The following is a 27,878-nucleotide window of genomic DNA, read 5'->3' as shown; positions in this document are numbered from 1 at the left end:
TTTTTTTTTTTTTTTTTTTTGAGTTTCAGATCATTGAATATCTCCTGGTTAAGACCCAGTGGTTTCTTGCCATACTTCCTATCTTTCCTATGCAGTGGGATAGTTTGCACTTTTGCCTGTACTGTCTCTTTGAAAAACTGCCAACTCTCTCAAGCTCTTTTTCCCCTTAGATTTGCTTCCCATGGGATCTTACCTATCAACTCCCTGAGTTTGTTAAAATCTGCCTTCTTGAAATCCATTATCTTTATTCTGCTGTTTTCCCTCCTACCATTCCTTAGAATCATGAACTCTCTCATTTCACTTTCACTCAAATTCTCAACCAGTTCCTCACTATTTGTCAAAATCAAATCTAGGTCAGTCTCTCCCCTAGTTGTTTTCTCCAGCTTCTGAAATAAAAAACGGTCCCCAATTCCAAGAACTTGTTGGATAATGTGTGCCCTACTGTATTATTTTCCCAAGAGATAAGTCCCCCATCACCACCAGTTCCTTTGCTTTGTATGATTAAACTGACTAACCTAATTGCCTTCTATGACAAGATAACTGGCTCTGTGGATGAGGGGAAAGCAGTGGACGTGTTATTCCTTGACTTTAGCAAAGCTTTTGATACGGTCTCCCACAGTATTCTTTCCGGCAAGTTAAAGAAGTATGGGCTGGATGAATGGACTATAAGGTGGATAGAAAACTGGCTAGATCGTCAGGCTCAACGGGTAGTGATCAATGGCTCCATGTCTAGTTGGCAGCTGGTATCAAGTGGAGTGCTCGAAGGGTCAGTCCTGGGGCCGGTTTTGTTCAATATCTTCATTAACGATCTGGAGGATGGCGTGGACTGCATGCTCAGCAAGTTCACGGATGACATTAAGAGGGCGGGGAGGCTGGAGAGTAGGGATAGGGTCTGGAGTGACCTAGACAAATTGGAGGATTGGGCTAAAAGGAATCTGATGAGGTTCAACAAGGACAAGTGCAGAGTCCTGCACTTAGGACGGAAGAATCCCATGCACTGCTACAGACCAGGGTCCGAGTGGCTAGGCAGCAGTTTTGCAGAAAAGGACCTAGGGGTTACAGTGGACGAGAAGCTGGATATGAGTCAACAGTGTGCCCTTGTTGCCAAGAAGGCTAACGGCATTTTGGGCTGTATAAGTAGGAGCATTGCCAGCAGATCGAGGGACGTGATCATTCCCCTCTATTCGACATTGGTGAGGCCTCATCTGGAGTACTGTGTCCAGTTTTGGGCCCACACTACAAGAAGGATGTGGAAAAATTGGAAAGAGTCCAGCGGAGGGCAACAAAAATGATTAGGGGGCTGGAACACATGACTTACGAGGAGAGGCTGAGGGAACTGGGCTTGTTTAGTCTGCGGAAGAGAAGAATGAGTGGGGATTTGATAGCTGCTTTCAACTACCTGAAAGGGGGTTCCAAAGAGGATGGATCTAGACTGTTCTCAGTGGTAGCAGATGACAGAACAAGGAGTAATGGTCTCAAGTTGCAGTGGGGGAGGTTTAGGTTGGATATTAGGAAAAACTTTTTCACTAGGAGGATGGTGAAGCACTGGAATGGGTTACCTAGGGAGCTGGTGGAATCTCCTTCCTTAGAGGTTTTTAAGGTCAGGCTTGACAAAGCCCTGGCTGGGATGCTTTAGTTGGGGGTTGGTCCTGCTTTGAGCAGGGGCTTGGACTAGATACCTCCTGAGGTCCCTTCCAACCCTGGTATTCTATGATTCTATTTTGTTAGTTGTTTTAAAATAGTCTCGTCCACCTCTTCTTCCTGGTTTGGTGGTGTATAGTTGGCACCCTGAGTGACTTATCTCCTAGATAGAAAGAAAATAAATAATAATGATTGCAGGGGGTGGGGGATGCACACAGCCATGGTATAGGGAGGATTATGGGGGACCCTGGTATTGGGGGGGGAGGGCATACAGAGACTCTGACCTGGGGGGAATGGGGGACACAAATCTCCTGCCAGGAGAAGAATGGGGACTTGGGTACAGGCAAAATTTGGGACTTGGAGGGAAAAGGGAGAATGGGGGGCACAGAGCGCCTGACATGGGGGGATGGTGGCAGTGGTATAGGGGGGAGACAGAGCCTCAGGGAGGGGTAAGGGGATTGCACGAGTCCCTGAAATAGAGGGAGAATGGGGGAATGCAAGGAACCTCTGCTGCATGCAGTAAACTCAGCCTACAGGTGCTGTGAAGTGTGCAACCCATTGTGAGCTTGGATCTTAATTCTCCTCATTTACCACGGGTGAAATCGCAGTCACATTGAAGTCAATGGAAAAACCTCCACTGAGTTTGGGGCCAAGATTTCATCCCAGGTACGTAGATAAGCTGTCTCCTTCTGGCTGTAGAGAGTGTGGATGACCCCTGAGCTCATATGCAATATTTACAGCAGGGTTTCCCAACTCATTTTATAATGAAGACTAACTCTTAGCAGTGAGGCCATCTTACAGGCCACCTCTTCTCAACACCCCTCAGTTACTCAGCTTCACAATAGCACGGGCTTTCCTCTTGCCCCTTTCCCCTGGTATGTGCCGGAGCAGCATTTTCATTCTTTTTCCTTTAGTATGTCCTGATTGTTAAACTCTTTGGAGCAGGGATCATGTTTTTGTTATATATTTGTACAGCCCCCAGTGCAGTGAAGCCTGGGGGAGGCTGCATGTATGGGGGGCCCCTAGGCACTACCACAATACAAATAATACATTATATTAATAAGCAAAAATTAAGTCTCTTGGGGTGTATCACCTGGATTCTTAGAGAAATCATTATTTTACTACAATATTTTAATTGATTTACAAGATCACAAGGTATTTCTAGTTGTTAAAATAAGTGTTTGCATTTAATTCTACACATGAATCATAGAAACAGAGTTTCCCGTGGGAATGTTTCTGTAGCTGTTCCCTGTTGTTCCGGAGAGGGACAAATTCTGACTAGATCATACCCAGATTCTCATTGCAGGGCTCCAGAGCTCTACACTCCTCTCAGATGCAGTTCCTGCGTTACCAGCTGTACCCAGAGTGTAACTATGCCCCTGTTAGCAACCCTGGTCAGGAGAGCACTTGTTTAATCACAAGGCTGGAGGCGTGGGGTGGTCTTAGGCAGTCAAGAGAAATTGGAAAGCTCTACCAGTTCCCGGAGTGAGGAAGACATATTCATGGGTGAGTTAGTGACCAGACTAGCCCCACTCCAATCAGGAAAGCATTATATGCCTTCCTATTCACTGTCTTGCATGGTGCTGCTTCTTCAGGCTCTTCCTGCAAAGGTCTCAACTAGTTCTAATGACTTTGGAATTAATGAACCTGAAGATTCAGAGGTATTATTTTGAGGGAGTACATTTAATTAATGTCACTCTATAACGTGTATAGGTTGACTGCACTGTATATTCAGCTGTCATTGCCAATCAGAAATAGTTGTGCTGTTCATTGAGGAGCTGCTGTCCTGTTTTGTGGTGGGAGAAGTGACTAGCTGTTGTTGTTTCATGAAGTCTCCTGTTTTTGTCTTTCAGAATATGACAAACTGGGCTTTCTTCTGAAGCTGGACTCAAAACTGTGAGTAGAACAATGGGAATGCTACTTTCCTTTGCCTTTTTTGTTCTGGTTTCTATTGCAGACAACAAAAATTCTGGGTTACTCGTGCAGTGTGGATTGGTTGAGAGGACAGTGCACTGTCAGATGGGAGAGCTGAGGTTAGGAGCAGACTGAAGGTTCCTGCTCTCTGGGTGTCACTGCCGCATGCCTAGCCAGGCTGGCAGAGACTTTGGTCCACTCCCTTTCAATTCTTGATGGCTGATCAAGAGGATAGTAACATCAACCTTAAACTATGCCTGTCTTTCTGCCCTATGAGTCTTATTCCGAGTCTTCAAAATTAGGAAAAGTTAATTAAGCCTGTGAAACCATGGAAAATAATAAGCTGTAATGTAACTCAGAGGCTGGAAACTGATTCCTTCACATCTGGGCCATTCACACGTGACCCCAGAAGCTTGTTGAAAAATTGGAGATGGTGCAAAGAAGGGCCACAAAAATTATTTGGGGGCTGGAAAAAATGCCTAAAAGCAAGAAACTTAAGGAACTTAATCCATGTAGCGTATCAAAAAGAAAATTAAGAGGTGACTTCATTAAAGTGTATAAATACCTTCACAGGGAGATACAAGGTACTAACTGGCTCTTTAACAGCAGAGAAAGACATAACAAGAATCAATGTCTGGAAGTTAAAGCCAGACAAATTGAAATTAGAAATCAGGCACAAATTTTATCCGTGAGGGTGATTAACAACAACCAAGCGTAGAGGTGGATTCTCTATCTCTTGAAGTCTTCAAATCAAAGCAGGCTGCCTTCTGGGAAGATGCTTTAGCCAAACACAAGTTATTGGCCTCAATACAGGAATAACGGGATGAAATTCTCTGGCCTGGGTTATCCAGAAGGTCTGACTAGATGATCTAATGGTCCCTTCTGGCCTTAAAATCTGTGAAGCTGAGTTGTATGTTTAGTGGCTGCTGGTGGTAGTAGATCAATTTGCCATGTCGTAGATGGGGCAAAAGTTACGAAGGTGGGTAGGTCTGATTGTGACACCAGATGGAATAGCCTTATACCAGTCAATTTTAGGCTAAATTTGCTGACTAATGGTGAGCAGCAACTCTGTAGTCTGATGTCAGTGACTGTATAATAATTTCATTGTAAGAGGGTGTTAGTTGGCCTCCTCCTCCTCCTATCTGTGCTAGGTGAAAAGGCATTGAAACAATCCATTGGCTGGAATGGCGTGAATTTGCATTACCTGTACAATGGCTCAGGTCCGCACAACAGCTGCCCTTGATGTCGTGTAAGGATTGGTTGTATTGATTGATTGCAACATTTCATTGAAGTCTTAGCTCAGGGCTGGCTGAAATGCTGCATTCTACCCAGGATCTCCCCATTGTGAATGGGAAGCCCCATAAAAGCCCTTATCTCATCCACTGCAAATAACGTATGGTGCACAGTGAATAAAAAGGTCTCTGTGTAGAAGCCACTCTCTTTCACTGTACATTTGGTATGTAAAGTACCATCATCTGTTTTTTTCTGGCTTAAAGAGTAGTAACAGTAGCAGAAGATGCTATACATGTATCTGAGATAGTAGAAATAATTGTGTATTAGTTACTGTGTAGATCCCCAAAAAACTGCATGAAAAGACTGTTAAGGTTGGAAGTCCAACTCCATTCTACACATGTGAAACTGAGGCACAGAGATTAAGTGAAAAATTGTTAACTAGTTATGGGTGCCCAATTTGAGAAGTCTTGGGCCTGATATTTCAAAGTACGTAGCATTTTATAGCACTTTCTATGTTTAGAGCAGAGGTCCCATTGACTTCAGTTACAGTTGTGAGTGTTTAGCACTTCTGCAAACCAGACCCCAGGTGTCTTAAATTGGGGACTCAAAAAATGAAGCTTATAACTTGGTCAAATTTGGGTAAATTTTCACAGGAATGATCAAAGATACATCTTTGACACCAGGCTGACCCTCCCCTCCTTCCCCTGCCAAATTTCAAGTTTCTACTTCAAAGCCTGGAGACGGCAGGGCTCCTCAGGTAAACGTCTGTAAGATTTTTTTTTAACATAGACAAAATAATGTATTTTCTCCTAATATTGTTCTCAGAAATGACTGAAGTGTTTTTGATCTAACGTTCCAAAAATATTCAGCCGGAAGCAGAAATCTGGGATAGGGAATTTCAGCCCAAATTGTTTACGTTGGCAAAATTATAAACAAGTGAAAACAGGTGTGACGGGTTGGACCCCTTGTAACGCCACCTGATCTGCTGAGATACCACTGAGTCTACCTGTTCTGCCAGCCTGGGCCCCCTTTAACCTGTCTTGCTGAGCCAGGCTCTTAAAACCTCCTCTAACCCACACATAGGCAGGGCCACACCCAGCTGCAGATCAGCTCTGGGAAGACTCAGCTTCAGGGACTTGCTCCAGCTCTCAGCTGTCCCCCTCCCTTGGAGTGCAGACCCAAAGATCTTGTATGAATTTCACCCCCTCCCTCAATGTGGAGCGAGGTGTGCCCACTTCTTGCCCCCACAGTCAGAAATGACAGAACCTGGGTTTAATAATAAACACAACCATTTTTATTAAGTATAAAAGGCAGATTTTAAGTGGTAAAAGGGGTAACAAACAGAACAAAGCAGATTACTAAGCTGGTTTCCCTAGAGAAATTGGTGACAAATAGTATTTCTCACTCTAGATGTTGTTGCAGGCAGTTTACAAAGGTTCTGTGGTTCAGAGTTCCAGTTATATTCCTTTTCAGACTGGACCCCTGTCTCAGTCTGGACTCCCCCCTGGCCTTCCCTTCAGGTGGCTTTTGCAGTCTGTCTTCTTGGGCAGACAGCCGTGGAGAGGAGTCGTCCAGTTTGCCGTCCTCCTCACCCTTCAATAGGATTAACATAAGGCGGGAATCCTTTGTTTCCCAAACTTGACCCCCCCCCCCCCCTTCCCTTCCAGTGGAAAGTTACAAGAAGTCCCAGGAAATGTTTTAGTATCAGGTGACAAGACCATCTGACTCTGTAGGATCACAGCATCCATGAGTCAGGGGCAGTATGGAGAGCCCACAGGAAAGCCAAGCTTTTCACAGTCTATTGTCCTCGCTGATGGGCCTTCTGCCCCGTCTGGCTTTTCCATTGTTGTACCTGAAGTGGTAGCAGGGGGCGTCACCCAAAGTAGCATAGTTGAAATACAGATACATAGTCAATATTCCTAACTTCAGATACAGACATGATACAGGCATACAGATTGGATAATCACATTCAGTAAATCGTAACCTTTCCAATGAGATCTCACATGAGCCATCTTGTATAAAATACATCTCAGTTATGTCATATTCATATCATAAGCATATTTTCATAAGGAATATGGAATGACGCATCAAAACAGAGTCTTATCATGGAAAGGGTCAGGCAGCCTTAGTTTTAGGTGTTGCTACTTGCACCACCTATAATTATGTGAGAACTATTATGTGAGCATGTAATTAACGATTGTATTGCAGTGCTGCGCACTGATAAGGTTGCCTGCAGGAAGTAGTAGCACTAGGGCATTGTGTGCTGGCTTCCCTGGCTTGTAAGGCAAATGGCGTGTTGCACTGGGTAACGGAACATTGACCTGGGTGGCTGTGAGGTGCTGAACTTGCGCCTGCTGGCATCAGGGACAGGTGGCTGCGGCTCCTGGCCTGGGTCTGAAGAGGGGTTTTTTGAAAATGGATTATCACTGTTCATGGGTTAATACTGGGTAGGAGAGAATAACCAGAAGGACTGTGTACCATTTACAATGTATATAGCAATAATTTCCCTGCATGCGCCAGTCATGGTGGGACTTTACTTCCTGTATTGCTTTGAAGAAGACTGGACAAAATGCAGCTCCTTGTCTCCACCAGCTACAGTGATCCTTCTTATCCTCTTGTGTTTTGAGGCTCCCCTGTTTCTCATATTCACATCTGTACTGCTTGGGTCTCAGGTGCACTCCTTCTGCAATGATGAAACCGGAATAGAACAATTGAGAATGGAAGAGACAAGATGGGCTAAAAACCAAAATGTAGCAACATGAAAACCATATTTAGCCATCCGTTCTCTATAGCATGGCTTACTCCAATGCTGCTTCAGACCAAGGAAAGGTAGACCCATACCAGTATGCACTCTGAAGAATTTCTGACCAGCATTTCCAGTAAAGTAAACCCCACATTTCGGCACTATATGTTTTACATAAATGTTTAGAACAAGAAGAAAAAATATTAACAGTGAAAGTAATTAACCATTGGAACAATTTACCAAGGATTGTGGTGGATTCTCTATCACTGACCATTTTAAAATGAGGATTGGATTTTTTTTTTTTTTTTAAATATATGCTCTCTGAGTTATTGTGGGGGAATTCTCTGGTCCATGTTATACAGGAGGACAGAGTGGGTAATCCTAGTGGTCCCTTCTGGCCTTGGAATCTATGAATCTGGGCAATCTTAATGTAGGCCTTTCCTGATATTTGAGTACTTCTCTGCGCGAATTTAACAGTAGCCCTCTTTGGACGGAAAATGTGCAGGGGAGATCCCTATCCAGCCAGATGGGCCCAGGGAAAGGAAAGTCTCCATAATGGAGCCAGACTCAGGGCAGAGACTCAAGCTGGTAAGAGCATCTACAGAAGCTGTCTCAGCAGGGACTGGTGGACACTGATGATACCAGACTATACTTGCTACAGTTTTTCCTCTGGATATTCTTTTCCTTCTGCTGTTTGACCCTCATCATCACTTCAGTCTCCCTCCACCCTGTCCTCTGTGCTCTTCTCATTCTCCCTTCCCTCCTTCCGGTCACCTCTCCCTTTGTTTTTAGCTTTTAGCTAATCCCTTCCAGCCTTCCCTTCCACTCTGCTTGTGTGTTCTCTCTCTTTTTCCCACCCTTTGTCTGTCTTGTCTATTTAGATGGTAAGCTCTTTGGAACAGGGACTGTTTGTTATTCTGTGCTGTACCTCGCACAATGAGACCCTGGTCTTGGTTGGGGTCTCTGGGTGATAAAATAATAATATATTTTCTTTACTGACTTCTTAAATGAAATATGTATATAGCATCATAAATGTGCATGTTTGGCGCCCATCATGTGAGTTAGTAAAACACTCCTGAAAAGCTTGCAGACTGAGGCCTGACACGAAGAAAACAAATACTGTGAAATTAGATTATGGTTATGGGGCAGGAAGTGCTGCATGGATAAGATCCTGTGGATGTTTACGGTAGTTGCCGTTAGTGGATTTGGTATTGTGCTCTCCTTGTATTCTGAATACATGCTATGAACTCAGTGAAAGGCAAAGCTTAAAAGCTAGGCTAGCTGATAAGTTTTCTACAGAACTTAATAATGAAGATAGTACTGTGTTGGTGGACACCTGGGCTCAAGGCCTGATAGATAAGGGTTCTGTGTTGAAGACCCTGTTGATAGAAATGGCTTAATTACATGGCTGCTGCTGTAGATTCTGCCACTTGTGTGTTGCCTTAACTATTGACAGCATGTGAGAACCTTGTGTGACCAGGCAAAACACTTGGGGCAACAGAACTCAGTTTCTCCTGTTTCCCGTACTCTTTCAGTTGTTCCATGTCTGTCTTTTGTCATTAGTTGGTGACATTTAAGGTATTCGAGAAGGACTAACCTCCCTTGTGAAGGTAGCCCTGCAGTAAGACGTAAATGCCTTGGTTCACAGTTTAAAACAAATTATACACAGGAAATTATTTAGCTGGTATAAATATAGGGTGGTATTTCACGTTTGGCAGTTTAATTTTACCCCTGTTGCTATCTCTGCCTCTTTTACACTGCACATGCCCAGTCCAGGTTATTCAGATTGATTTATAGTGTAGCTGTTATAATTATAGCTATGTAACAATTCTTTTGCTTTTGGAATTCTCCTGTGTTTATGGGAGTTGCACGGAAACCAGATTTGTTTCTCCCCCTTTGTAGGAATATCTGGAATTGCTTTGAATTCTATTTTCCTTTGAAATCTTGTTTCTGATGCATACCTCCCTGAAATGTTTAGCAAGGCTGGCCTTGCAGGGGGAATCTGACTTGGAAGTGGAATGCAGATCTTTATAATATTGTGCTGTTTGTCTGTTAAAGGGACATCTGGAAAATAGTTCTCTTTGCACAGACTGTTTCAGGCCAAAAACCTTGTCATTAGTGAAGAAAAATCATGCATCCTGAGGAGCCCTCCTCTCAGCTGGGAGGAAAGCTTTGCAATATATATGTGGGAGGGAAAGACTCCTTGTTCTCTTCTGGCATGTATTGGCTAAGTATTATGTAGACCCATTCTGTGGGAATGCTTTGCATTTTTTTTAAAGGTGGGGTTTGTTAATGACTTGCAAGTGGCAGGAGAGAGTGGGGCGAGTGGCAAGGTGGACACATTTGCAAACAGGGCACAGGTTCTGAGTACCTTCATGGATGCTCAGGGAAAGAGGTCTGTTATGTGACTCAGTGAGTTGTTTATTTTTTTTATTTACATTTGTACCTATCATATATGCAGTTGCAGAAATTAGAATCTCAAACCAAAAAATATGCATAGCGCATGAAACAAATTGGACTCCTAGAAGACCTTCCGATTCTAAGAATACTTTGATTTGTCTAGCTTCAACTTCTGGCCATTGGATCATGTTAGACCTTACTCTGCTAGATTGAGGAGCTCATTATTAAATATTTGTGTCCCATGCAGGCACTTATAGACTTCAATCAAGTCACCCCTTAACTTTTTCTTTAAGCTAAATAGATGGAGCTCTCTGAGTCTATCACGACAAGGCATATTTCTAATCCTTTAATCATTCTCGTGGCTCTTCTTTGAACCCTCTCCAATTTATCAACATCCTTTTTGAATTGTGGACCCTGGAACTGGCCACACTATTCTAGCAGTGGTTGCAGCAGTGCCAAATACAGAGGTGAAATACTCTCTACTCCCACTCAAGGTTCCCCTGTTTATGCATAGCAGGGTCGCATTAGCTCTTCTGGCCACAGCGTCACTCTGGGAGCTCCTGTTCAGCTGATTGTCCACCAGGACCCTCAGATCTTTTTCAGAGCCCCGGCTTCCCAGGAGAGAGTCCCCCATTGTAAGTATGGCCTCTGTGCTCGGTTCCTAGATGTATCCATTTGCATGGAACCATATTAAAACTCATACTGTTTGCTTGTGCCCAGTTTACCAAGCAATCCAGATCGCTCTGTGTTGGTGACTTGTGATCTTCATTATTTATTACTCCCCTAATTTTTGTGTCATCTGCAAGATTTATCCGTTTTGGAACAGATTGAGCAACTAAACAGTAATAAATCATCAGGACCAGATGTATTCATCCAAGAGTTGTGAAGGAACTCATATATGAAATTGCAGCATTACTAACTATTGTTTGTAACATGTTGCTTAATCAGGCTTTGTACCAGATGACTGGAGTGTAGCTAATGTAATGCCGATTTTTTAAAAGGTTTCGGAGGTGATCCTGGCAATTGCAGAAGCCTAACTTCAGTACCAGGCAAACTGGTTAAAACTATAGTACAGAACAGAATCATCAGACAGCGAGATGAATACAATATGTTGGGGAAGAGTCAACATGGCTTTTGTAAAGGGAAATCATATGGGGGAATCACCATTCTATTGGAATGCTTTGAGGGTATCAGCAAGCGTGTGGACAAAGGTGATCCAGTGGATATAGTGTACTTGGACTTTCAGAAAGTCTTTGGCTCTAAAGCAAACTATGCAGTCATGGGATAAGAGAGAAGGTCCTGTCATGGACCAGTAACTACTTAAAACATAAGAAACAAAGGTGAGGAACAAATGGTCAGTTTTCACAATGGAGAGTAGTAAATAGCGGGTGCCGCAAGTATCTGTACTGGGACTCGTGCTGTTCATATATGATCTGGAAAAGGGGGTGAATAGTGAGATGGCAAAATTTGCAGTCTATAAAAAAATTACTCAAGATAGTTAAGTCCAAAGCAGACTGCAAAGAGTTACAAAGAGACCAGGAAAAACTGGGTGACGGAGCAACAAAATTCTGTGTTAATAAATCCAAAGTAATGCACATTGGAAAACACAATTCCATTTAGACATACAAAATGAGGGGGTCTAAATTATCCATTACCACTCAACAAGGAGATCTTGGAATAACTGGAGAGTTCTCAGAAAACATCTGCTCAATATGCAACGATAGTGAAAAAAGCGAGCAGTGTTAGGAACCATTAGGAATGGGATAGATAACAAGACAGAAAATACGATAATGCCACTATATAAATCCCTGGTACACCCCCACCTTGAATACTGTGTGCAGTTCTGGTCACCCACTCCATCTCAAAAAACATATAATTGGAAAAGGTATAGAGAGAGGCAACAAAAATGATCAGGGGTATGGAACAGCTTCTGTGAGGAGAGATTAAAAAGACTGGGACTGTTAAATTTAGAAAAGCGATGATTAAGGTGGGATATGCTAGAGGTCTATAAAATCATGAATGTTATGGAGAAAGTGAATAGGGAAATGTTATTTACTCCTTCACATAAAACAATGACTGGGGTCACCTGATTAAATTAATAGGTGGCAGGTTTAAAACGAGCATAGTCATAGAATATCAGGGTTGGAAGGGACCTCAGGAGGTCATCTAGTCCAACCCCCTGCTCAAGCAGGACCAATCCCAAGACAGATTTTTACCCCAGTTCCCTAAATGGCCCCCTTAAGGATTGAACTCACAACCCTGGGTTTAGCAGGCCAATGCTCAAACCACTGATCTATCCCTGTCATCCAGGGTGTTGTCATCTCTCTTTTCAATTACCGCAATATCCTTTTCTCTGGCCTGGACAAATGCAGTCTTGCCCACACATCTCCATTCGGAAGTCTGCTGTAAAGATCATTCTCCTAGCCCCGTGGTTCCCAAACGTTAACAGCCCGCGAACCCCTGTCACTAAATTGTGAAATCTCGTGAACCCCCTCCTAAAAATGAATATTTTCAGGGATTTCAGTTTAAATTTCCTCAGTGAGATGGATGCCCCAACTGCCGGCCCCGCTCTTCCTGGGGCTCGGGCTGGGGTTCGGGCTGCCGACTCCCCCGCTGACGGGGGCAGGGCTCGGGCTGCCAGCCCCAACTGCCTGGCCCCGCTCTCCCTGTGGCTCAGGCTGCCAGCCCCCCGCGGAGCGCTGGGGTTCGGGCTGCCGGCTCCCCCGCTGACGGGGGCAGGGCTCAGGCTGCCAGCCCCAACTGCCCAGCCCCGCTCTCCCTGGGGCTCAGGCTGCCAGCCCCCCGTGGAGCGCTGGGGTTTGGGCTGCCGGTTCCCCCGCTGACTGCTGGGACTTGGGCTGCCAGCCCCAACTACCCGGCCCCGCTCTCCCTGGGGCTCGGGGTGTCTGCCCTGCAACCGGGTCCCACCTGCTGTCTCCAATACCCGGGGTCCTCTGTCTGCCATTAGTGATTTTTTTTCTGGCGAACCCCTTGTAACGTTCTGCGAACCCCAGTTTGGGAACCACTGTCCTCAGCCCATTCCTTTGACCACATCACTTCTCTCTTTGCATCCCTCCGCTGGCTCCCCATTCTCCATCACATCAAACAAAAGCTGCTTGTCTTCATTTTCAAGGCCCTTCATGGCCTGTCTTCACCCTACCTATCATCTCACCTTCAGTTTTGAGAGGTCAACTCCTGCCTCTGATCAGCCCATGATGCCAACCTGCCTCGCCCACTTGTTAGATTGTCAAATAATCACCTTTGTGCTTCTCCCCTGCTGCCCCAGATTGCTTGGGAGGAGTTCCCTGTAAACGTCTGCAAAGCTACCTTATTAACTTCTTCAAATACCTCCTTAGAATTCTGTTTGCCGTGGACTAGGGCACCCAAGCCATGACGGTGATATCAATAACATCCTCGGAGAAGAAGGAATGGTTACTTAGCAGTAACTTGGTTCTTTGAGGTGCTGGTGTCCATCCTGGAATACATAACCTGCCTCTGTCCTTGCTTTTGGAGTCCTCAGCTAAGTCTGGTTTAGTTGTGAAGGAACTGAGGGAGTGTGGCAGTTGCCTCACCTGTTATGCCCTCACATGGGCTCATGAGGAGGCATTGGGTGCATGCGCACCCCCAACAGGCACTGCTGTCTAACATCTCCATCCGAAAATGGGACTAAAAATACTACTCATCTCACCGGGGTTGTGAAATTAAATTTAATTAATATTTGTGAGGCACTCAGATACGATAGTAATGAAGAAATTAGTAATTGTCTCCAGAGCAGGGTTTGAATAGCATGTAGTGAATAGGGAATGGGCCCACACATTGAACAACAAGGAGAAAATGAATATTGAATAGCTGCTCATTAAATTAGCACCATCCGTTCTGTGCAGGGAATGAGGCAGGTGTCCTATGAAAAAAAATAGTATGTGATCATATAATTAAGACTATAACATAATGCATATGCACTGGGGGGGCCACATTAAGGTTGCACAGGCAGCCTTTATTAAGCATTACCAAACTTTTGAGTGCTTGACTTTGCAACCTTAATAATGTTCTTTGTAATGTAGTTTTTGTGAGGGTAATTTATTTTAAATTATAGAATGAGAATTCTATTGTGCTAACTAATTCAGTTTAATTGACGTAAACATTTATTTATTATACTGAACAAGAAATATTTGGATTATTTCCAAAATTGAGCCGTGAAGCATGGAGTGGAAACATAACCTAATGCTACCAGCCATTTTCACAATGAAGTTTGAATGGAGCATCATTGCATTAATGGCAGGTCTGAACGCAGTGATAGCACTTGACTTAATAAAATGATGATTGCTGATGGGTGACTACACAGTGACGCAGAAGGATAGTAGTGTGTAGTGTGAGACACAGAAGTGAGATATTTATCGTATATGTGCAAAGGATTTGCCAAAAAAATACTAATTTGAAAAAGAAGCTATTAGATCGACTTAGATGATTATAATAGCAACCACTATTAATAAATAGGATTTTGTATATATTTTGGGTTTACATCAGCTTTTTGGGTGCTTATTTAAATAAAATGAGGGATGTTCTTTAAATCTTCTGGGCTCAGTGGCTAGACACTCTGTGGTACTGAGTAGTTGGTGTATGTTGTCTTGCAATTTTATTTTATAGTGAAGATGTGGGAGATGTTACAGAGATGTTTGAATATTCAGTGTAATCACAAACCTGATCTCATAAGAAATAAAATGTGAAGAAATTGAGATCTTTGTAAAAAATAAACGGAGAGCCAAAAAAACCTCACTTTCACTCTCCAAATTCAAATGAAACTTGATCCAGACTGTGAGAGAGCCATAAAAATGGAGGGAGCCTGTGCTAGGAATACAGACAGATTGGATTACTGCTGTTTGTTTAAATTCCTTCCCTTCAGAACTTTAATAACAGCTGAAACAAACCCTTTTCTCTTCACTTTGTTTTTGGGGTGCGAGGTAGATTTGAAAGTGTGTGTGTGTGTGTGTCTTTACGTGGTGCTTTGCCATAAAAAAAACCAAGTGGTAAACTTGTGGAATTCTAGACTTCCCTGGTACTTGTTGCTGAGAGATTTGTCCCTGCCTATCTCTACATTGATTTTTATCTTTCTTTTTTTCCCCCATAGACTCATAGAAATTAGACACATCAAATTTTTTCCAATCTGCCAGGGTAGGAACATTCTCCGTTGTGTATTTCTCATTGTTTCCACAAGCCAATTTTAACTGTCCAAGGTAATGGAGCTTCCATTGTTCCCCTTGAGAAACTATTCTATGGATTAATGCATACCTTTCTTTGCATTATACATAAAGGATATATATACTTGTTCTGACGTCCAGAAGGAGATGGGAGGCAGACCAGTTGAGAGTCTCTGGGTAAAGATAAGAGTTTAAAAATAGGGGTGATGCCATGGTGAGGGTCTACATAGACTACCAAATCAGGAAGAGGAGGTGGATGAGGCATTTCTAGAACAAATAACAGGACCTGGTAGTAATGGGGGACTTTAACTATCTAGACATCTGTTGGGAAAGTAATACAGCAAAACACAAAATCTCTAATAAGTTATTGGAATGTACTGGGGACAACTTTTTTTTCCAGAAAGTGGAGGATATAACCAGGGGCGCAGGCATTTTAGACGTGATTCTGACCAACAGCAAGGGATTGGTAGTGAATCTGAAGGTGAAAAGCAATTTGGCTGACAGTGATCAAGAAATTTCAGGATTCTAAGGAAGGAAGGAGCAAGTGCAGCAGAATAAGGATAATGGACTTAAAAAAATCAGACGTTAACAAACTCAGAGAATTGGTAGGCAAGGTCCCATGGGAAGAAAATCTAAGAGAAAAAGGAGTTTAGGAGAGCTGGCAGCTCCTCAAGGAAACAATATTAAAGGCAAAGGAAAGATAGGAAGAATAGTAAGAGGTCAATATAGCTCCACCAGGAGCTCTTTAATGACCTGAAAATCCTACAAAAAGTGGAAACATGGTCATATTGATGAGGAACACAAAAGAACAAGCACAAGAATATAGGGACAAAGTCAGAAAAGCGAAGGCAGAAAATGAGTTACATCTGGCAAGGGACATAAAAGGCAACAAGAAGAAGTTCTTTAAATACATTAGGAGAAAGAAGAAGGAAAGTATAGGTCCTCTACTTAGCAAGGAAGGAGAGCTAATAACTGGTGACATCAAGAAAGCTGAGGTGCTTAATGCCTATTTTCCCTCAGTCTTCACTTAAAATATTAATGATGACCAGATACTCAACACAATTAATATTGACAATCAGGAGAAAGGAATGCAAGATGAAATAGGGAAAGAACAGGTTAAAGAATATTTAGATAATTTAGATGTATTTAAGTCAGCAATCTCAGAGCCATTAGCATTTTTTTTTAGCGCTTCTGGAGGACAAAGGAGGTCTTAGACTAGAGAACAGCAAACATGGTACCTATCTTTAAAAAGGTGAACAAGCAGGACCTGGAGAATTATAGACCAGTCAGCCTAGCTTCAGTACCTGGACAGTTCTGGAGCAAATTATTAAACAATCAGTTTGCAAGCACCTGGAAGATAATACGGTTATAAGGAATAGTTAGCATGGATTTGTCAAAAACAAATCATGTCAAACCAACCTAATTTCCTTCTTTGGTAGGATTACTGATGTAGTGGATGGGGGGGAAGCAGTAGATGCGATATACTTTGATTTTAGTAAGGCTTTTGGTACTGTTCCACATGACTTCTCATAATCAAACTAAGGAAATGTGGTCTAGATGAATTTATTATAAGGTGGGTGCACAACTGACTGAAAGACCATACTCAGAGAGTAGTTATCAATGGTTCACTGGCAAACTGTGAGGGTATATTTAGTGGGGTTCTGCAGGGGTCAGTCCTGGGTCTGGCATTATTCAATATTTTCATTAATGACTTGGATAATGGAGTAGATAGTATGCTTACGAAATTTGCAGATCACACCAGGTTGGGAGGGGTTGCAAGCACTTTGGAGAACAGGTTTAAAAGCCTCACATGCACCCATAGATTCATAGATTCTAGGACTGGAAGGGACCTCGAGAGGTCATCGAGTCCAGTCCCCTGCCCGCATGGCAGGACCAAATACTGTCTAGACCATCCCGGATAGACATTTATCTAACCTACTCTTAAATATCTCCAGAGATGGAGATTCCACAACCTCCCTAGGCAGTTTATTCCAGTGTTTAACCACCCTGACAATTAGGAACTTTTTCCTAATGTCCAACCTAGACCTCCCTTGCTGCAGTTTAAGCCCATTGCTTCTTGTTGTATCCTTAGAGGCTAAGGTGAACAAGTTTTCTCCCTCCTCCTTATGACACCCTTTTAGATACCTGAAAACTGCTATCATGTCCCCTCTCAGTCTTCTCTTTTCCAAACTAAACAAACCCAATTCTTTCAGCCTTCCTTCATAGGTCATGTTCTCAAGACCTTTAATCATTCTTGTTGCTCTTCTCTGGACCCTTTCCAATTTCTCCACATCTTTCTTGAAATGCGGTGCCCAGAACTGGACACAATACTCCAGTTGAGGCCAGAGCAGAGTAGAGCCCAGATGAGCAAAAGCTTGATTCACCAGATGTAAGGAGAACATTGGCCTTCTAGTTGGACCACATCAGACTATTTTGATCCTCAGCGCAGTTATTTGTCAGGATTGCAGACAGGGCAAAGGGCAAAGTGGTTTCCACTCAGAAGATTTCCTCTTGCATTCGGTTGTGCTGCCAGTTAGCTAATATCACACCACCCTCCAAGAGCATTGGCTCATTTGACTAGAGTGCAAGTGGCTTCAGCAGTTTGGTGGGACAAGTTCTATTAAAGACATTTGTAAGGCAGCAGCCCGACCATAATTTCACACTTTTACTGCTCATTTTACCATTTCCCATCAGTTCAGGAATGATGCCAGTTTTGGATGGATTGTTTTTCAGCTGCTGTTTAGGTAGACTCTGAGCCCACCTCCACGTTAATCTGCTTGTGATTCACCTGCAGTGGAATAGATTTATAATCACTTGAAGAAGAAAAATGAATTACCTACCTTTCTGTAACTCTTATTCTTTGTGATGTGTTGCATATGTCCATTCCACGACCACCCTCCTTCCCCTCGCTACTAGAGTCTACCCGGTAAGAAGGGACTGAGGGAGATCGGGAGTGGCTCCACCTTCTTATACTGGCATGCAGTGGCACATGGCAACATAGGGCATTCGAGCCACCCTGATAGGTACCACTGTGGGAAAAAGTTCTCCGATGACTGTACACATGTACAATGGAACAGACACGTGCAGCACATCTCAAAGAACAACAGTTACAGAAAGGAGGTAACCATTTTATGTGATGATAATCGGGAACTGTTTTAAGAACATTTTATTAGATGCCCCAAAAACACGATTCCACATTCAAGAGAGAAGACTACACTGGTTAAAAAACTAGGTTGGCTCAGAGAGGGTAAGTGAAAACAGCAATAAAAAACATATAACAAAGGGGAGGTTGACAACAATGAATATAAATTAGAAGCTAGGAATTGTAGAAAATGTAAAGGGGAAACAAAAGGACTCAAGAAGAAATCTGTGGCTAGCAGAGTTAAGGACAATAAGAAGTAGTTTAAGTACATCACCAAGAAAAGGAATTCTAACAGTGGTATTGGAACACTACTAGATGGAAGTGCATCAGTTGTCAATAATAATGCAGAAAGGTAAAAGTGTTTAATAAATATTTCTATTCTGTATTTGGGAAAAAGCCAAATGATGTAGTCAGATCATTTGATGATCAGTAAGTACTTTCTATTCCAGTAGTAACTCAGGAGGATGTTAAACAGGAGCTACTGAAGACAGACATTTTTAAATCAGTCCATCTGGATAACTTGTATCCAAGATTTTTGGGGCAAAAACAGCTAGGGAGGTTTCTGGATCATAAATATTGATTTTTAATATGGCCTGGCCACTTAAAACTTAGATTGAGATAGCGACAGTGTTCAGAGGTGTGAAAAATCTGTACCCTAGAGTACTGTAGCTATGCTGACCTAACCCCTTGGTGTAGAGAAAGCTAGGAAGAAATAATAGAGTCCCCCATCCTGTAACATGGCCTACATCCTGGGAAACAGTGACTTGGGGCCATGGTCGAGCATCAGCTGAGCATGAGCTCCCAGTGCAACACTGTGGCTAAAAGGCTAATGTGATCCTTGGCTGTTCCAACAGGAATATCGAGTCTGAGTAGGGAGGTTACATTACCTCTGTATTTGGCACTGGTGCAACTGATATTGGAATACTGTGTCCAGTTCTCTTCTCAAAAATTAAAAAAATTAATTGAATAATTAGATCGGGTTCAGGGAAGAGCCATGAAAATGATCAATGGACCGGAAAACGTACCTTATCGGAGACTCAAGTGCTCAATCTGATTAGTTTATCAAATCGAAGGTAACAAATGAAAGGAAGGGCTGAATAATAATAATAAGATCATGCAATTATCTTAACTTAGGCATGAGCATTGCTTCATGGGTCAGTAATCACTTTTTGGGTCCTTTACACATTTTCTTGGTTTCATTTTTATGGGTATCATAGTAGAGGTTACCCTTAAGTGATTGAAATGATCAGACTCTAGTGTTTTGTTTATCAAAGATCTGAACATGATATGTTGTGTAACTTTAAGTAAGACTTTGCACCTTTCTGTGCCTCAGTTTCCCCATCTGTAACATGAGAATGAGAATACCTTCTTCCCAGGGTTATTGAGGCATATTTCACTTTGTGTAAAATACTTTGAAATCCTGCAATGAAAACTCTTCTATAAGGCATCTAGTCATAGACTAAGGAGACGATAATTCCTCTTTATATTTCTCTTGTGGCCACACCTGGAATATTGTGTACTATTAGGGTACCTCATTACCAGAAATACCTTGGAAAATTGAAGGGAGTGCAATGTGGCAAGTTACCTCCTTCGCCTTGTCGGCCTCGGAGTTTCTCCCTCGGAAGGTGGGGGCCTGGAGTAAATCAATCCTACTCTGTTGGGTTTCTGTTCTTCACTCTGGTTGATTGTTCAATATATTTACAAGGTGGCCTCAGGGTAGGCCCGAGTCGTTCTCCAATGCAAAGCAACAAAACCCCAAACTCAGCACAAAAAGGAATAACTTTCCCTGCCGCCTTCCAGGGTGTTGTCTTATTACGCTGGCTTCTGGTAGCCAGTCCTTTACCAAAGAACAGTCAACTTCCTATAAGGAGAACAGACAGCCTTCCATCCAGGAGAGACCTTCTCTCCCTGCTGCAGCTTGCTTCTCCTCCCTTCTTTTCCTCTCACCAGAAGAGGAGTTTTGAAAGAAATCTTTAAAAATCACTGGCAGCCCTTAATTGGCCTCAGGTGTGTCTAATTAACATGAGGTAATCTCTTTTCAGTTTATAGGGGAAAAGGCCTTCACCATTTTGGAACTGACATATCTGGCTTCCACACTCTTATATCTGTCAGGTCTGACTTTGTCACAGCAGAGAGGAGACACACAAATGACCAGAAGACTATAGGGTTTGATTTAGGAAGAAAAAATAAATGGTAAAAATACATGTAGCTGGGCTAAGTGATGATTAAGTGGTGAAGGTTGTAAAAACCATGAATGTAGGTGAAATATGTACGATGGTAGAATGGTGGGAGGAGTGATGGGATGAAGCCAAAAGCAAAACTTAAGTAAAACATCAGGGAAAATCTTTCTGACAGTGAGATTCATGAGGCTCTGGAACAGTTTTCCTAGGGAAGTGGTTGAAACCCATCACTAGGACATTTAAAACTTACCTTGACAAAACCCTGCTTCTGTTTTGATCCTTGGAAAGCACATGTTGTTTTCTGGAACTGTCCTTGCATTGAATCTTCTGCGAAATTATCATAAGAAGTCATCTTACTCTGTATCTCAGCATTGCTCTCTTCCTGCCCTAAGTAGCTGAGGTTGTGAAAGCTCAGTGAATTTCATCGTTTTCATTTAGACCAGCAAATGTTATCTAAAACAACTTGTTCTTCTGCGAATAGTTTCCCTCTAGGTGCTCCACTTCAGGTGCGCTTGCGCCCTGTCCCTTTGATTGGAAATATTTGGTAGCTGTGCCCATTCGGCCTGCATGTGCGCTCCATACATCTTCTTGCCCCATGCTGAGACTGTGAGACTGCAGTGGCGAACCCCTCTCAGTTCCTTGTCAACCACCTTTAGCTTGAGACGGAGTCTGTAACCTGTGCCTGTTCTGTATTTAGCATTTAGGTAGACAGTTTATAGTTACTTACCTTTTGTGTTTCCTCTCCACAGTCTCTCTCCTGGGCTAGTCTTTGTTACTGTCAGTACCGCAAGCATCAGGTACCCTAAGGACTTGACAATCTCTTTGTGTCAGATAACTGGGATGAGGGCGGGCAGCAGGCCTAGTGGCTGGAGTCAGAGCTGTAGTCAGTCACCAGAGCGGGGGCTCAAGGCGGGGACGGGACAGAGACAAGGCTGGGTGCAAGGCAGGAGCAGCAAGACCTAGATAGGGCATGAGCATTGACAAGCCAGCGAGCTGCTGCTGCTGCTGCTGTTGGCTTAGGAGCCAGCCTGTTGGCCCCAGCAGCCTGTTGGGTTGTGTGGCGAATCAGGCCCATGCTGCAGGCCAGCTCTACCGATGAGGCTGCCTGGAGACTAGCTCTGCTGCAGGCCCTGATTCCTGACACTTTGGAGCCAGAGTCTCCCCTATTAAGGAGTGCTGGGGGTTTGTCGGCATCAAGATCCTCTCGGTCCCAACCCCCACATGCTTGCCCTCATTTGCTTTTCAAGCTGAACAGCTTCTCCCTCTTCCCTCACCCTCCTCCACTCCCCCCCTACCCCGGAGTACGTAGAAGAGGACTTCCGATTCTCAGCTGTTAGTGCCTGTCTGTTTTAGAACACATCGGTCTCCCTCCTACACTGATGTTTTACAAGAGGATAGACCTCAAATGACACTCTCCTGTGAAAAACACAGATGGATGCCTCCACCTTTTCCTTTTGGCTTCCCTCAGTGGCCTTGCAGGGATCCATGGGCATTTGCTATGAGGTCTTCACACCACCAGAGAGAGCAGAGAAGGGTCCATTCTCCTCAACCCCCTTTAACTACCACCCGCGCCAGAGGAAGAGACCTTTTGAGGAGCAAGAAGCAAGGGCAGAGAAGGAGGTGACATCTCTTACAAATATTTCCTCCTCTTCACCTGGTAATGCTGTCATGCCTCCACCATCTTATCTGGCAGATGAATTCAGACAGATTCCGGTCCTGATGAAGCGAATTGCTGATATGCTTCAGATTCCCTTAGAAGAGGTTCAGAAGTCCCACCATAAGCTCCTTGGATATCGTACACACCTCGTCATCTATGAGAATTGCCATTCCAGTGAACGAAGCTCTTGTGGAGCCCGCTATGACCGTTGGGCAAATCCCAGCTACGACATCACCTACCTGCAAAAGAGTGAATAAAAAGTATTGCATTCCTGCCAGGGAATTGGAGTTTCTATTCTCTTACCCAGCTCTGAACTCCCTAGTAGTAGAGGCCGTTAATGAAAGAGACAGGCAACATATCTCGGAGTCCACCCTATACACCAAGGACCATAAGAGGCTCGATCCTTTTGGCCTCAAATCGTACACTACAGCCACACTTCAGGTCAGAATGGTGAACCATCAGGCACTCCTGGCCAAATATGACTATATAAATTATAACAAATTTAATTCCTTTATTGAGCATCTGCCAGAGGAATACTGTGATCAGTTCTAAGCCACTAGTCAAGAGGGTCAGCTTGTAGCACAGACATCACACCAGGCCTCTTTAGATACGGCAGATACTGTAGCACAGTCTGTATCTGCTGCAGAGGTCATGAGAAGAGCGTCTTGGCTGCAGATGTCAGGCTTTCTGAGAGAGGTTCAAAGTACCATGGAAGACCTCCCCTTTGATGATTGCAAGCTCTTTGCGTACTCAACGGATGCCCCTTTACTCTTTAAAGGACTTGAGAGCCACGCTGAGATCTCTCGGAATCTATACTCTTGTAAATAAGAGATTTAGTAGATTTCACACAGCACAAAGAGCACTCCTAGTCCCATATTCAACCTACCGTAGACCCTCTGAACCCCTGGCCAAGAGACCACGGTACTTTAAAAAACAAACAAACAAAAAAAAAAACCTCCCATCAACTACAACTACATCCTCCCAGACATCCATTTCCTCCAAGTCATGGTTAAGATGGCTGGTCAAGAGTCTCAGCCATCCAGTTGGATGCCACCTCTAACATTTTCAGGATGCGTGGCAGCATACAACATCAGACAAATGAGATTTGGAATCCATACCTTCTGGTTACACTATCCATTTCAAGGCTCTCACTCCTACCCATCCCTGTCCCTCCTCAGGAACCTTTCTCACCATCAATTATTAGAACAAGAAGTGACCTCACTGTTAAATTTAGGAGCAATAGAACCAGTTCCTGTACAACACAGAGGAAGGAGATTCTACTAAAAATACTTATTTATACCCAAAAAATGGAGTGTGGAGACCAATTTTAGCCGTCACATTAGGTGCTGCCTCCCGATAGTCAGGCCTTGTGGTTGCAGTGGAGGTTGAAGCTAGGCATAGGGTTGGGACTGGGCTGAGGGTAGTACTGGAACCAGGTTCTGGGGACAAGCAGGGGTCAGAACTGAGATCAGAGGCCCCAGACAGGCCCAAATCAATACTGTAGTCAGAGACCACATGCAGGCCAAAGAGCGAAGCTGGGTGGTCAGAATCTGAGTGTCCAAGGGGGTCAGGAGGAGGAGGTAAGGCTGGAGTGAGTTGATAAAAGGTCTGGAGCAAGGTCAGAGTAGGATAAGGACAAGGCTGGAGGAGACTGGAACAGGGCTTGGGCAAGGTTGTGGCAGGAACTGGATCAAGAGCAGGCTGGGAGTCGAGAGAGTCTCCTGGGAGGCACCATGAGAATTCCTGGTCAGGTAGTGCTTTTGCACAGACTGATTTGCAGCTCTGGTGGGGTAGAAGAAATATCTAGGCCTGGGGGGTCATCTGACCTAGGCTGTGCTCGGGAGTAGGCTGCTGCCGCATGCCTGAAGGCTGAGTCACTGCAGGCTCCCTTGGAAGGGTAAGTCAATGCAGACGAGTTGTTCCAGCATGCCTGATTATTCACGCCGGTTGTTTGAGGGGCAGCTGAGCAAGCAGCCCTCGTTTGGCTGTGGGTTTGCCTCACACTTCAAGTCACTAAACAGATACGTAAAACAGCAAAAATTCAGGATGGTGACTCTGGCAGCAATAATTCCGTCGTTAGAATTAGGAGATTGGTTCGTGACTCTTGACCTACAAGACACATTTTCATGTCACCGTTCACCCATCACATAGGAGATGTCTTAGTGTTTGCTGTTGAGTTGGAAACACCCAATACAGGGTGCTCCCTTTTGGGCTATCTTCGGCACCCAGGATGTTCTCAAAGAGTTTGACAGTAGTTGCTGCCCACCTAGGTCATTTGGGCGTAATTGTTTTCCCGTACGTAGATAATTGGCTGATAAAGGGCAGAACCTATTGGGAGATGTTGGAGTCTGTAGATCACATGTTCTCTGTTTCAGTCTGGACCTTCAAATCAATGTTGAAAAGTCTGTTTTGAGTCCACTACAGCATCTAGATTTCATAGGGACTTCCCTGGATGCATTGACAGGGAGAACATACCTACCATCCAGCAGGTTTCTAGCACAGTGAACCTCATCTCAAGGATTCAGGGCAGCCCTTGAGTTACAGTAAGAGATTGCCTTGAACTGATGGACACATATCCACATTGTCTTTGTAGTGCAGCGTGCCAGGTTACATCTCCAGGGTCTACAGGAACGGCTTTTAAAGGTTTATAAACCCAGCAAACACAATCCAGGCAGGTTACTGTCTGTTCCCCAGTGGGTTCTACGCTAGTGGAAGGACCCAACCAACACCTGTGCAGATTTTCCATTTGTTCAGCTTCCCCCTACCACGATGATAACATCAGATGCTTTGCTTTTTGGTTGGGGGGCATTATCTGACACTTCCCAAGGTACAGAGCAAATGATCGCCACAATAGCAGCTTCTCCACATAAACCTTTTGGAATTGAGGGCAGTCAAAAATGCTTGCCTACGCTTTCTACCTCTTATCAAGTAGAAGTCAATAAAGATAGTGACAGGCAAGATGGCATGCATGTATTATATCAACTGTCAGGGAGGAGCACATGTCCCATCTCTCTGTGCTGAAGCAAGAAAACTCTGGAACTGGTGCATAACCAAACATGAGGTCATCTCAGCTTCTTACCTCCCAGGTATTCAAAACACCATGGCAGATGACCTCAGCAGACATTTCTCTCTAAATTACGAATGGGAACTAAACTCCAGAGTCCTTCACATGATATTACCAGCTTGGGGGTTCCCGTAGGTTGATCTGTTTGCCAGGGCAGCCAATGCAAAATGCATCACATATTGCTCCATAGGAGGTCTTGATCCCCTATCTCTGAGTCACACTTCTCATCTCGTGAACAAAAGGACATCTCTACATGTATCCATCAACATCATTTCTCTTGAAGATTCTCAACAGGATTGGGCCAGAGTCATACTAATTGCACCAATGTGGCCAAGACAAGTCTGGCATCCCTATCTCATCAGTCTTGCCTCTCGTCCTTCATGGACGCTTCTGATCATTCCTTACGTACTGACTCAAGAAGCAGGTCAAACACTTCAGCCCAGCTTACATATTGTGTGGCTCCAAGCAATGGTTCTCAGGGATAGAGAGGTTTTGTTGCTGAAATATACTACAAGGTTTATTAAATAGTAAAAAAAAAATCTACAAGAAATACGTTCGCTCCAGAAATGGAAATGATACCATCTTTGGTGTAACAGTCCATCAGATTTTCCCAACTCACTCTCCTCTTCCTGGGGTACTGGATTAGTTGTTGGAATTGAAGATATCAGGTCTTTCTATGAATTGTGTTAGGGTACATTTAGCAGCAATACCAGTCTTTCACACATCCATAGGAGATTTTTCTCTCTTTGCTCACTCAACTATGGCAAGATTCCTTTGAGATTTGTCAAATGTCTTCCCACAAATCGGACACCCTACCCCTAGCTGGAGCCTGAACCTAGGCCTTAATGGCCTTATGAACCATCTGTTTGAATCACTAACTATGTGTTCATTACTAGATTTATCTGTGAAGACAGCCTTTCTGGTAGCAATCAGCACTCCCCTAAGGGTGGGAGAATTGGGGGCTTTAATGGCCGACCCCCCATTTATGGTGTTTTTCAGAGAGAAAGTGTTGCTACGGGCCCATCTAAGATTCTTACCTAGAGTCCTCCACTGTTCCACTTCAGGTGACTCCTGAGCAGTGTCCCCCTTGTGCGGTAACTGGAGTTCTTTGAGGTGTCCCCCCCCTGTGGGTGCTACACTACCTGTCCTCCTTCCCTTCTGCTTCAGAGTTGCTCTTATGGGACTTTGTGGTGAAGAAGGAACTCAGGACAGTTCACCCATGTAGCCCCGATAGCCTTGGCATGGGGCACGTGGATGTGTGGGGAGCACATGTGGGACAAACGGGCACCACTACCAAAAATTTCTGATTAAATGTGCAGGGCATAAATTCACCTGAAGTGGAGCACCCCTGAGGGACAAGCATCTTGAAGAACTCCAGTTACTGCACAAGTTGAGTAACCTCTCCTTTTCATCCTTTCCCTTTTTTTGTCAGAAGAATTCTTGTCAATTATTTCTGCCATCTTTCTCAACTTTCAATGTCCCTATAAACACAATTCCCTTATTTTGCTTTTTATGCTGCTAATGTTAAAACTGATGTAGAGTGCAGTCCTATGTAGATGGCATTGCAGTCATGTAACTTAGAGATGACAAAGGCATGAATTATGGTGAGAAGGTCTGTATTTGTGATGAAAAATTGACTGCACTCAAAAACAAAACAATGTGAAACTTTAGAGCCTACAAGTCCACTCAGTCCTATTTCTTCTTCAGCCAATTGCTAAGACAAACAAGTTTGTTTACATTTACAGGAGATAATGCTGCCCGCTTCTTATTTACAATGTCACCAGAAACTGAGAACAGGAGTCCGCATGGGACTTTTGTAGCCAGCATTGCCAGGTATTTATGTGCCAGATATGCTAAACATTCGTATGCCCCTTCATGCTGGCCACCATTTCAGAGGATGTGCTTCCATGCTGATGACGCTCGTTAAAAAAGCAATGTGTTAATTAAATTTGTGACTGAACTCCTTGGGAGAGAATCATATGTCTCTGGCTCTGTTTTACCTGCATTCTGCCATATATTTCATGTTATAGCAGTCTCAGATGATGACCCAAGAACATGTGGTTCATATTAAGAACACTTTCACTGCAGATTTGACAAAACACAAAGAAGGTACCAATGTGAGATTTCTAAAGATAGCTACAGCACTCGACCCAAGGTTTAAGAATCTGAAGTGCCTTCCAAAATCTGAGAAGGATGAGGTGTGGGGCATGCGTTCAGAAGTCTTAAAGAGGAACACTTCGATGCAGAAACTACAGAACCTGAACCACCAAAAAAGAAAATCGACCTTCAGCTGGTGGCATCTGACTCAGATTATGAAAATGAGCGTGTGTTGGTCCGCATTGCTTTGGAATGTTATCGAGCAGAACCTGTCATCAGCATGGACGCATGTCCTCTGGAATGGTGGCTGAAGCATAAAGGGATATATGAATCTTTAGCGCATCTGGCACATAAATATCTTGCGACGCCGGCTGCAACAGCGCCATGCGAAAGCCTGTTCTCACTTTCAGGTGACGTTATGAACAAGAAGCGGGCAGCATTATCTCCTGCAAACTTAAACAAACTTGATTGGCTGAAGAAGAAATAGGACTGAGTGTACTTGTAGGCTGTAAAGTTTTACATTGTTTTATTTTTGAATGCAGTTATTTTTTGTACATAATACATTTGTAAGTTCAACTTTCATGATAAAGAGATTGCACTACTGTACTTGTA

At 43.8% G+C, this 27,878-nt stretch overlaps 1 protein-coding gene across 4 annotated transcripts in view; it reads left to right on the top strand.

The window, feature by feature from the left end:
• ST3GAL3 (ST3 beta-galactoside alpha-2,3-sialyltransferase 3) overlaps positions 1-27,878 on the top strand; it is a 333,313-nt gene that overhangs the window by 130,226 nt on the left and 175,209 nt on the right. For all 4 annotated transcript variants that reach the window (XM_026651916.1, XM_029911606.1, XM_026651917.2 and 1 more), the window contains one exon: positions 3,495-3,537. In XM_026651916.1, coding sequence (XP_026507701.1) covers positions 3,495-3,537 — 43 coding nt within the window. The remainder of the gene's footprint in view (positions 1-3,494; positions 3,538-27,878) is intronic.

This window comes from Terrapene carolina, unplaced genomic scaffold (assembly GCF_002925995.2).
Source record: "Terrapene carolina triunguis isolate 2854851 unplaced genomic scaffold, T_m_triunguis-2.0 Scaffold110, whole genome shotgun sequence".
In the NCBI taxonomy this organism is placed as follows: Eukaryota; Metazoa; Chordata; order Testudines; family Emydidae; genus Terrapene; species Terrapene triunguis.
This window is presented reverse-complemented; position numbering and strand designations above follow the sequence as displayed.